Source organism: Myotis lucifugus, unplaced genomic scaffold (assembly GCF_000147115.1).
Source record: "Myotis lucifugus unplaced genomic scaffold, Myoluc2.0 scaffold_1, whole genome shotgun sequence".
NCBI lineage: Eukaryota > Metazoa > Chordata > Mammalia > Chiroptera > Vespertilionidae > Myotis > Myotis lucifugus.
Window position 1 is genome coordinate 21450350 of NW_005871049.1, and position 11942 is coordinate 21462291.

Genomic DNA, 11942 nt, shown 5'->3' on the forward strand with positions numbered 1-11942 from the left:
ACAGCCTTGATTGCCTGCCTCGTTAGCCTTTTATTGTAACAGCCATTTGAGATAAAGTTTATTTTTAAGATATAATCAGTAGGGGAAGTAATCTTGGGAGGACACGTGTTCGTAGTGTCCTTTGCATTTCTTTTTTTAAAAATAATTATTCATGGATTGATTTTTAGAGAAAGAAGAAGGGAGAGAGAGAGAGGGAGGGAGGGAGGGATAGAGAGAAACATTGATTTGTTGTTCCATTTATTTATACACTCATTGGTTGATTCTTGTATGTGTCCAGGGATCGAAACTGAAACTTTGGTGTGTTGGGATGATGCTCTAACCAACTGAGCTACCCAGCCAGGGCAACTTCTAATTGTCGTCCATGTGACGCATTGACTGTTGGTTGGTGGATCACCAGAGCTTTGCTCTTGGGAAAAGCTGAATCCCTCCTAGGGCCAAGTTAACAGAGGGTCCATGCCTCCTGAGGGCAGAGGACAGGGCAGTGATGTCAAACATCAGCAGTAAAGGTGACTCTGCCAGTCTTCTGCCCCTCCCGGTGTGCAGTTTTTCATCTATAACCTCTGGATGGTCTGGGTTTGAAACCAGCAAGGAAGCCCATGGAATCCCAAATGCGTTGTGTGGTCCAAAGGCCAACCGCAACCTAGCTCTCCCTTATCTTTTACTACAAACCTTTGTGAACCCTACGTTTCTATAGAGTCTTAGTGCATATCACCCGCCCCTGCCTTCCCCATGATCACTCCCCAACATTTTAATCACCTCCAAGCAATTTGGTCTGCAGTTCCCTCCATCTAGACTCCTCACTCCCTCATCACCCACGTGGCCAGGTCTCATCCACCCTCCAAGGCCCAGCTCACATGCCACGCCCCCCATCGGCATTGCCCATCCCCCACCCCCCTGCCAGGAACAATCCCTTGCTCCTTAGAAATCCTACAAAGCCTCACTTGAACCTGTTTTGGGGACAATAATCTCTTCCTACCGCGTTTTAACCAGCCCTTGGGTGATTCTGAGGCGCGCTCTAGTTTGAGAACCAGAGAGTCAAACGTGATGTGCACCCGTCATCCCTCAAACTGTCCTTCCTGAAGGGGAGGGGGAGGGAGGAGGGGGGAGGAGGAGGAAGAGAAATGGAGAGGAGTTGGGCTTCCTGGGGTGGAGTGGGATCTGGCGACGGCACCAGCGTCTTCCCTTGGGTCCCCGCCCCTCCATCCGTGGCCCATTCACACCGCGAGGGGGCGGGGAGCTTGGAGACCCCTCAGCGCGGCCTCCCAGCCCCCGTGGGAGCCTGGGGACCCTGATGCGGAGTCCCTTCCGCCTGGCCTGGGCCCCGCGCCCGGTACCTGATCGCGCTGGGGGGGCGCCTCCAGCACCGCGCCAGCCTTGCGCTCCGCCCCCGCGGCCATGCCTCCGCCGCCAGCACCCGCTCCGAGGGTCTCCCCGAGTCCGCAGGGGGACGCCCTTCGGGCGCCGGAGCCGCGGGCGGGAAGCCGAGCCTGAGCTTGCGGATCGGCGGCCCCGCCCCGGGCCGTGCGCACCGGTCCCCGCGCGGGGAAGCCTTCCCGGGGCGCCCGCCCCTTTCGCCCTGCGCTCCGCTCTGGCGTCCTCCAGAGAGGGAGCTGGAGATGGCCACCGCCAGCACGACTGGTGCGACCCTGTGGGTCAAGGGCCCCTCCGCAGTGGGGCGGGTGCCAGCCATCGTCGCCAATAAAACGTCCTGGCGCTGGGCGGGAACACGCGTTTTTGTTACCAGGTGACGGGGCTGGAGGACGGCCCAGAGGTCGGCAGGGAGAGCGGTGGGGAGTCGGGAGAGAGCAGTGGAGAGGAGAGAGGGAGGGAGGAAGAGAGAGATCGTGTCTTCTCAGCTCTCTCCCCCAGAAGCATTTATCAGAAGACGGTTGTCCAAATGCAGGGAGATGGAGCCTCTGTGCATCCACGGCGGTGTTCCCTTCCCTGGGGTTCCTGCCCTTGGTTATCTGCAGTTTTAATCACGGCGGGCAGCTCCCTAGAGGCAAACCTGGTCCCTCCAAAGGTGACAAAGGGGAGAAGCTCCGCTGTGGGGAGAGAACGCAGACCCTCTTGGCCCCTGGCTGCTGTGGAAATCACCCGCAGCTTGCCTTGGTCCCCTCCGCTTTTAGGGGACACTCCTTCCCCTTGGCCTCAGGCCCACGCCTGGACTCATGGCTGGGAGCAAGCTGGGGCTCTTGGTAAGCCTTTAGGAATACTTGGGTGTTCATTTAGGGCAGTAGACAAAGAGGGAACACACAATCAGATGGTCTGACTTACAAGATACGGCTAACTTCATTCCAGTTTGTGATGGCTCATGTTCCAATACCTACAGAAGCTACGGGTGGAGATTGACCCACAGATGGACATGTCCCTGCGGTTGTGGAACTCTCAGCCTAGTAGGGCATAGTGACAAATATCAGCAGAGTTTATTGTGGTAAGTGCTTCCTACTCCAAGTACTTTACCTGGGTTAACTCACTCAGTCCTCATAACAGCCCCATGAGGTAGGTGGTGTTATAAACTCCATTTTACGCAGGAGAACACTGACGCACAGAGAGGTTGTCCAGTTTCCAAGCTAGTAGGTGGTACAGCGGGAATTTGAGCCAGAGAAGACTGACTCCGTGGTTGGGCTCTTAACCACTCGAGAGAGGGGCTGCAAAGGCCATCAGGGGCCAGATCAGGAAGGTCTATGTACATCACTGTTAACAGTCTGGACTGTATTCTAAGGAGCACGGGGAGTCATCACAGAGCGGCAAGCAAGAAAATGACATCGCTAGACTTGTCTTTTGACTGCACGGGTGGGAAGGGATGCTTACCTAAGACCCAAGACAGGGAGACGAGTTAAAAAGCTGTTGCTGTCATTCCAGCTAAAGGTGGCAGTGGCCTTGTGTGCAGTGATGGGATGGAGGGGAGATGGAGAGACATGGATGGAGCCAAGTGATAGAAAGGATGGTGCCCAGGCATGTAGCTTGAGGAGACTGGCATTTGGGCGCATGATGCTGCCATCCCTGAGAATGGGATTTTCGAAAGAGCAGTTGATTTGGGGAAGCAAAAATACCGAGTTCATTTGGACATGTTGCCTCCCTACCTGGCTTCCGGTCTGTGTTCATGTGGCAAGGGCCACCCTTTCTTTCTAGCCCAGAATGTCCTCAAATTCTTCTATCTTCTCTTGTCACAAGAATGTCTTGTGTTAAATTATCTATTGCAAAGTGGTTCCCTGTAGACTTCCTGCCCTCTCGCTGATTGTCACTCATTAATTTTCCCCATTTCTTTACTGCCCTTCTGAGGACACTGAACTGCCTTGGGCTGATGGTGCCACCTAATGGTTAGATCTTGCAGAAATCCTCTATTGTTTTGCAAATGATCTTTTTCAAGAAACTCTTTTTCAATTTACTCCTTTCCTCTTTTCTCATGTCTTTTAAATATTTACAAATAAAATGTGTATTTGAGCCTAAGCCAGTGATGGCAAACCTTTTGAGCTCGGTGTGTCAGCATTTTGAAAAACCCTAACTTAACTCTGGTGCCGTGTCACATATAGAAATTTTTTGATATTTGCAACCATAGTAAAAAAAAAAGATGTATATTTTTAATATTTATTTTAATTGCCATTCAACCAAGGAAAATCAACCAAAACAATGAGTTCGCGTGTCACCTCTGACACGCATGTCATAGCTTCGCCATCACTGGCCTAAGCAATACAGCGAAAACGGGTGATTAAGAATGTCTTCAACCAGGTGCAGTGCTGGTCACCTGGAGTAGGGTGGTGGACGGAGAGAGTCTAGACAACTGGTGGGGACTCCCCTTTGTCAAAGGGATGGCAGTAGCAGATTCCGTCTAAATGGGGGTGTGCATGTGTGTTGTGTGTGTGTGTGTGTGTGTGAGAGAGAGAGAGAGAGAGAGAGAGAGAGAGAGAGAGAGAGAGAAATGCAAACCATCCAGGCAATGCGGATATCCAAGAGCTTGTCTGATCTCAGAGACCAGTATGCAAGAGGTACCAAAACGTTCTGCACGTCAGTGATTCTCGAGGTCAGGGGCAGACTGATTCATAGGGTCATCATTCCTAAAAGGAGAGGACCCTGAACTCAGGACCTACTGAAGTAGGGTAGCAACCATCTCAGGTAGAAACTATAGTTTAACTTTAACCCTGCTGTTTGGCTTCTGTACTTATTTGTTTAACAATAGAAAAGTTACTTTGATTTTCTGAATTGTATAAATCATCCCATTCGATTGAATGCCTTATTGACTATAATGTGAATATCCATTGATTGTGATCTTACTGGTTATCGAAGCACATTCTTCTGTACCTGGGAAACAGGACAGCACAATTATCCTAAATTGTCTCAGTGGCCACAGATAATGCGTTCCGGTTGACTCAGTGGTCCCAAGACCAGGACAGCACAATTACTCTAAATTGCCTCGATGGCTCTAGATAATGTGTTCCTGGCAACTCAGTGGTCTCAAGACCCGAGGGCTCTAGATAATGTGTTCCTGTCAACCCAGCGGTCCCAGATAATGTGTTTCTGTCAACTCAGTGATCCAGAGATCCAAAACTATAATTAACATGCTTAATTCTGCTTCTGTAAACTGCTTTTTTGCGAACCAGGTTCCTCATTCCAAACCCTGGGATGAAATCAATACCTTTGTGATCTTTGCCTATAAATCTGGTGGTGGGCATGGGGAGGACACTTCGAGATTTGGGAGAGCGAAATGCCCCCTCGGAGTCCCGGATTGCAATAAATATGACTCTTTAATTCGACTTCTTGAGGCGTCCTTCTGTGATTCACAGGGTACATTACAACACTACCTTGACTGATGAAATGGCTGCATAGAGATAAAAAGGCTAACTCCCTTTCAGTCAATCCCCTGCAGCCCTCCCCCAGAGCCCTTTCAGACACTAGCCTCTTAGACAGAAATTGTACAAGCCAGTCTGATGCCTAACTGCCAGGGTTCCTGACTACATTTCCTGGCCCCCAACTTCACTGGGTAGCCCTTCCACCTTCCTTTCACGAAATCTGCCTTTGCTCAACTACTAGTTCTTAAGACTGAAGGATACTCAACTTTATTGTTTATCTTGTTCTTTAATTATTAGTACTGTACCATTATTGACCTCTACTCTTTTTCTTCTCCTCTTTTAATCCTCATCCAAGAATATATTTTTATTGATATTTTGAACAGAGAGGAAGGGGTGGGGGGAGAGAGAGAGAGAAACACATGGATGTGAGAGAGAAACATCCATTGATTGCCTCCCGTACGCACCCCGACTGGGGATCGAACCTGCAACCTAAGTATGTGTCTTGACCGTGAATCAAACTCACCACCTTTACTGTATGGGATGACACTCCAACAAAATGAGCCAGTGCAACCTCTACGCTTTTTTTGGCTAAAGTGTGCAGTGTTTAGCTCTATTATGGTTACATGGAGTTTTGTGAGCTAGCGTGTGGCCCTAATCACCATTTATAACATCTCCTTCTTGGGAAAGTAAATTCTGCCTTTCAAACCACAGCCTTCCAAATGCACGTTTGGAACACAATCCATTTGTGAGCGGGGAACTCTATATTAATGTCTTTTGGCCCAGGGCAGCCCCACGACCAAATGACATGTGGTTTAAGGTTCATGTAACAGCCAGTTCATTTAAATAATGTTAGCTGGAGCTCAGCTTTCGGGTTCTCAGGTTTCTGGTTAATTTGAAATAGAGGAGGCAGCGGGTCCCAGTGCTCAGACAACAGTGTGGATGGGGCTCCCTGCTCCCTATAGAGAGGTGGCACATTCCCGCTTTTCATGGGTTATCCTGCAGGTTTTAGGACCGAGCCTCTTCCGAGGGAAAGCTTTTCAGTTCTATTGAACAACTGATCTTGAAAGAAGAACTGCTTTTAAAAACCAACTATACTTTCATGCCTGGGAGTTCAGCTGGGGTCATTCTGGTTTATTGAGTGCAGCGGCCCCCTCAGCAGGAGGGAAACCACATTTCAATCCTCCGTGGGGCCCCTTCCTCTCCCCTCCTCTACTTGTTTTTCTTTTCCGGTGCCTCCTCGAAGAAGTCTCATCTTTACCAAGCTAGACAGCCTGTCCCAGGCAAGCCAGTCTTTGCTGTCGTAACTGTAAAGAGTTAATATTGATTAAATACCCACAGTGCCAGGCTCAGCACTTTATGTGTCTGATAATCATTTAATCCTCAAAATGACCCCCGGTGACAGGTATCGCCGCCCAACATTTTACAGATGAAGACGTTTAAGTGGGAAGAGGTTAACTGTTTCAATCTAAGAATGCATAGCAGCGCCACTGCTCCCTGAGCCCTGGCTTGTGTGGGAGGCCCACTGCTTCACGGGGGGCGCCCCCAGGAAAGCCTGTCCTGATACGGAAGTTGTCATTTGTAGTTAAGACCAAGGACTTGCCACCATGATTGCCTCACCCCAGGTTCATTGCAAAGATCACACTGCACCCCTGCCCCACAAAAGTCACAATCTCATGACAGAAAAAACTAATGTTTCTATTTTCTCTTGACTTTAGATATGTGTCTACTTGAGGGCTTGAAATAAGATAAGTTATAGAAGCAACACCAAAGGACAAGGTTAATTTTTCCTAGATTTTAAAGCCTTCTGATGTATACTTCTGGCCCTACTTATGCTCCCTACCTGTGGGAATAGCTAACACTTGTTATAGTGCCTACTAAGGCCAGGCATTTTATATATTTTGAATCCTCAAAGCCCCCTGGTGCATTAAGTGTGCTATTATTATCATCCTCATTCACAGTTAAGGACAAATAAGGACTCTGGGCCATCCCCCTGCTTATGACAGTCCTGGTCTCCCACGAGGCTGTCCCAGATCCCCAGTGGGAATACATTTCTCTCAACCCTTTGCTCCCATAGCCTTCTGCATTTGCCTCTGTTCCAGGCTGCTTTCTGTTCCAGGTGTTGGTACATATGTCTTTATCAGCCAACAATTGCAAATGCTTGGGGAGCAGAGACCCTATTCTAAACCATCTTTATTCCACCACTGCCTCTAGCACAATGCCTGGCCTGGAGCCCAGTGGGATTGGTGGTGTGTTCACATCTCCAGGTCGTCATGCTTCTGCCCCAGGCCTCTCACTGCCTCACAGAGGGAGAGTGAGGACGGGTGGCTTCCCCTACCCGTGGTCGGCAAACTGCGGCTCGCGAGCCACATGCGGCTCTTTGGCCCCTTGAGTGTGGCTCTTCCTAAGCCTTAGGAGTACCCTAATTAAGTTAATAACAATGTACCTACCTATATAGTTTAAGTTTAAAAATTTTGGCTCTCAAAAGAAATTTCCATCGTTGTACTGTTGATATTTGGCTCTGTTGACTAATGAGTTTGCCGACCACTGCCCTAGTCCATGGCCTGCAGAGGTTCCTCCAGGAAGGACAGAGGGCTATTGTCTCTGTGGCTACAGACCTTCCCATTCTACCCATTATAGGCCCATTGAGAACTCTGCACATCCATATGGACAAATAAGAGGCCTAAATTGTTCTCTTAACATTTTTTATGCAGTTCAGAATGTGCATGCACTACCACTTGTTTTATAACGTGATGTCGTTAATCAGGACAGGGACATGTTTTTGCCATCATTTAAAGATGCTGAGATGTGGCTGGGAGAAGAAAGCAGTGGGAAGGGTGAGGCCCGAGTCTGTTCCATTCTACCTGTTATCTTAATCCTTGTGTCGAATGAACATTGATTTTGTGTTTAGTCACACAATTCTAAAAGTATGTGGCTTGCGTGAGTGCTGGAGATATCATTTTTGTAATTTATTCTTTAAACACAGTGATCCTAGCACATCAGGTATAGTTGGAATAGTGCATACATGAAAATAAAACACATATTTACATTATTTCAGATGATCAGACAAATGGAATATCAGTGTGTTGGATTGTTGTTGATGTCACCTTTTTTGGGAAAGGATGTTAATTATTCTAAGTTACTGAATGGTTATAAACAAAAATTTTGTGCCGGCCATGTCGAATTATGACTATTTATAAAAATTTAATATCTTGGAATAAAATTACTTATGTTTTTATAGGAAACACATTTTGCTGTGTCTCCAAAGAAGGGAAGTTTTAGAAGACACCCTGGATAGGCTAGTGGGCAATTTAAGGAATAGACACTACTAGTTTAAGATTTTCCTGAAGATCTTATGGGTACCAGTCAAAGTGGCTATAGTTTTGGGGGCAAATTTAAGTGAACAACTCAAAGGAAGTTTTGTCCTGTTATAAATGTGGAGAAGGGCATGCGTGGTCTCGGTGCGTGGCAAGACTTGAATCAGGGTCCTGCCTCTACTATTTTCAACTCTTAGTTGCTATTGTGTCCATATTCTAAGTATATATTTAAGGCATTATTAGTAGTGGAATGAGAATGAAAAATTTTTTGGTAATGTGTCCTCTGGGTGAAGAATCACCAAAGAAAATGGTCAGAGCTGGTAACCTGAACATGAGAAACTTGATTTTTTTACTGGGCTTGGGTGGGTTAATTATCTTTGCTTTTTAAATGGCCTGAGAAATGCAAAGGACACCAGCCACTAACTACCAGTAAGAGCTATTCATAAAAGGAAGATAAGATTGTGGAAGGTGAAGTTAACTTTGTTTGAATGCATGTTGATTTTGAGAGATCTCTGGACATGCAGACGGAGATGTCCACAGAGACTAACCAAAGCTCGGGGGAAAAGTTAGAGCTAGAGACAGAGATTTGGTGTTTGACGGTGGTGAACTCTATAGGAGTGAAGAACATTGTCCTGGAAGTCTGCAATGTGAGAAAAGGAGGAGGTCCAGCATTTGGTTGATAGTCCAGACAATAAGATTTAGAATCAAACAAATTTGGCTGCAAGTCTCAGAACACATTCACTATGTGACCTCGAGCCTTGGGACATCTGCCTCCCCCCCCTCCCCCACCCCCCAATAACAGACTTGAGATACAATTCACATACCATACAATTCACCATTTTAAAGTGTATAATTCAGTGGCTTTCAGTATATTCATAAAACCATGCAACCCTCACTATTTAATTTCAGCACATTTTCATTGCCCCCAAAAGAAACCCAGCTCATTAATACTCACCACTTCCTCCTTTCTCCATCCCCTAGCAACCACTAATCTACTTTCTGTCTATATAGATTTTCTGGATGTTTCATATGAATGAAATCATACAATATGTGCCCTTCGTGTCTGGCTTCTTTCACTTAGCATAATGTTTCTAAGGTTCACCCATCTTGTAGCATTTATCAGTACTTATTTCTTTTTATGGCCAAATAAAATTTCATTATATGGCTATACCACATTTTGTCTATCTGCTCCTCAACTGATGGACTTTTGGGTTGTTTCCACTTTTTGGCTATTATGAATAATGCTGATATAAAAATTCCTATAGAACTTTTTTTGTGGATATATGTTCTTAGTCCTCTTAAGTATATATCCAGTAGTACATTGCTTGGTCATATGGTAACTCTATGTTTAATATTTTGAGGAACTGCCAAACTGTTTTTCAAATTAGCTGTACCATTTTGCAATCCCACTGGCAAAGTATGAGGGTTCTGATTTTTCCATATCCTCACCAACAGTTGTCATTATCTGATTTTTTTATTCTAGCCATTCTAGTGGGTGTGAAGCAGTATCTCACCGTGATTTTGATTTGTATTTCCCTGATGACTAGGAATGTCACACAATCTTTTCATGTGATTATTTGTGTATCTTTTTTGGAGAAATGTCTAGATTCTTTGCCCATTTTTTAATTGGGTCACTAGTCTTTTTACTGTTGAGTTTTAAGAGTTTTTGTAATAAATACATTCTAGAAACCAGTTCTTTATTAGATATATAATTTGCAAATATTCTCTTCCATTTTGTGGGTTGTCTTTTAACTTTTTTGAGGTTATGCCTTGAAGCACAAACATTTTAAATTTATATTTTTTTTTTCTTTTGTACGGTGCTTTTGATGTCATACCTAAGAAATCACTGTCTAATCTAAGGTTATGGAGATTTACTCCTATGTTTTCTTCTAAGAGTTTTATAGTTTTAGTTCTTACATTTAGATCTCTGGTCTACTTTGAGTTAATTTTTGTATATAGTGTGAAGTAGAGGTCCAATTTCATTCTTTTGCATGTGGGTATACAGTTGCCCTGGTACCATTTGTTGAAAAGACTATTCTTTCCCCCATTGAATAGCCTCTCTCTTCCTTCCTTCCTTCCTTCCTTCCTTCCTTCCTTCCTTCCTTCCTTCCTTCCTTCCTTTCTCTCTCTCTCTCTCTCTTTCTTTTTTTCTTTCCCTCTTCCTTCCCCTCCCCTCCCCTTCCCTTCCCCTCCCCTCCCCTCCCCTCCCCTTCCCTTCCCTTCTCTGCCCCGCCCTGCCCTGCCCTGCCCTGCAAAAAGCTTTATTGTTTCATTTGGTCCAATGCATGGGAGAGGGCTTCAGGGTGGTTAAAAGAATGGCTAGTAGTTTCAGGGAGAGGCTCAGGTAAAAGCCAGACACCAGGGGGATGAAGAGGGACCTCTCAAAGGCTTCTGGGCTCCAAAGGCTCTTAGTCCTGCTTGAGTGTGAGCCTTTCCAAGAGATACTTGCCCAGCCCAGCCTGGGGGCCAGCCAGCCTGCAGATGTTAGTCAGGTGGTCGCCCATCTTCTTGATGAGTTTCACCTCTTCATCCAGGAAGTGGTTCTCCAGGAAGTCACAGAGATGAGGGTCTGCGCGGGTAGAACCCAGGGCCTGCAGCTCCAAAAGGGCCTGGTTCAGGTTTCTCTCCAAGGCCAGGGCAGCTTCCATGGGGTCTTGAGTTTTGCCCACTCATCTTGGGAGGCTTCAGCACGTCCTGGAAGAGAATGCGGCTACCACGCTTGTTTTGCAACTTTAAGGGATGCTCGGCACCCTCGGGCTTCTTCTCTGCCAACTCTCAGAAAAAGTGGCCCACACCCTCCAGAGCCACATCTTCCCTGTCAAAATAGAAGCTCCGAGAGAGGTAGGTGTGGGAGGCCCGCAATGCAGGTTGGCCAGGCGGTTGACCGCAGCCTCCACCTTAGTGGAATAATTAAGGAGCTTATTAATGAATTTGGGAGCTTATGGTGGTTCGGCAATAAGGAGTTAAGGTAGAAAACAACAACAACAAGGGCGTGTTGGCTGGTCCTGGGAGGTGTTTCTGAAGGTGGTGACTGGCTAAGACGCAGGAGGGTGGTGAGAGGCTGGAAGAAGGGGCGTCCCTTCGGTCTGTTCCACCCAAACACTGTTGAAGCAAGAGACAGATCCAGGACCACCAAGGGCCCTCCCTCCCTTCCTTCTTTCCATCCTCCCTCCCTCCCTTCCTCCCTCCCTCCCTCCCTCCTTCCCTCTTTCCCTCCCTCCCTCCTCCCTTTCTGTCTTGATACTCTTGTCAAAAATCAATTGATCATAAATATAATGGTTTATTTCTGGACTCTCAATTCTATTACTTTGATCTATGTGCCTATCCTTATGCCAGTACCACATTGTCTTGATTACTATTGCTTTGTATTAAGTTTTGAAATTGGTAAGTATGAGTCTTTCAACTTTGTTCTTCTTTTTCCAAGATTGTCATATCTATTCTGGTCCCTTGCAGTCTCATGAGAATTTTAGAAACAGCTTGCTAATTTGTGCAAAAGAGGCAGCTGGAGTATTGACAGGGATTGTATTGAATCTGTGGACCAATTTGGGGAAGTATTGGCATATTAACAATATTAAGTCTTCTGATTTATGAACAAGGGAAGTCTTTTCATTTATTTAGTTCTTTAACTTCTTTCAATGATGTTTTGTAATTTCCAATGAATAAATCTTGTACTTCATTTGTTAAATTTATTCCATACCTAAGTTTTTTTTATTCTTTTTAATTCTGTGGTAAATGGAATTAACTTCATTTTTGAACTGTTCAATGCTAGAATATAATCATCCTATCTAATAAAGAGGGAATATGCTAATTGACCATCACACCCTCACAAAAGGAGGTG

At 46.0% G+C, this 11942-nt stretch overlaps 1 protein-coding gene across 1 annotated transcript in view; it reads right to left on the reverse strand.

The window, feature by feature from the left end:
* RNF175 (ring finger protein 175) overlaps positions 1-1397 on the reverse strand; it is a 28580-nt gene extending 27183 nt beyond the window's left edge. Inside the window, exon 1 of the mRNA XM_006081807.3 lies at positions 1335-1397. Within this exon, the coding sequence (XP_006081869.1) occupies positions 1335-1397 (63 nt within the window). The remainder of the gene's footprint in view (positions 1-1334) is intronic.
* Between the last annotated feature and the right edge of the window lie 10545 nt (positions 1398-11942).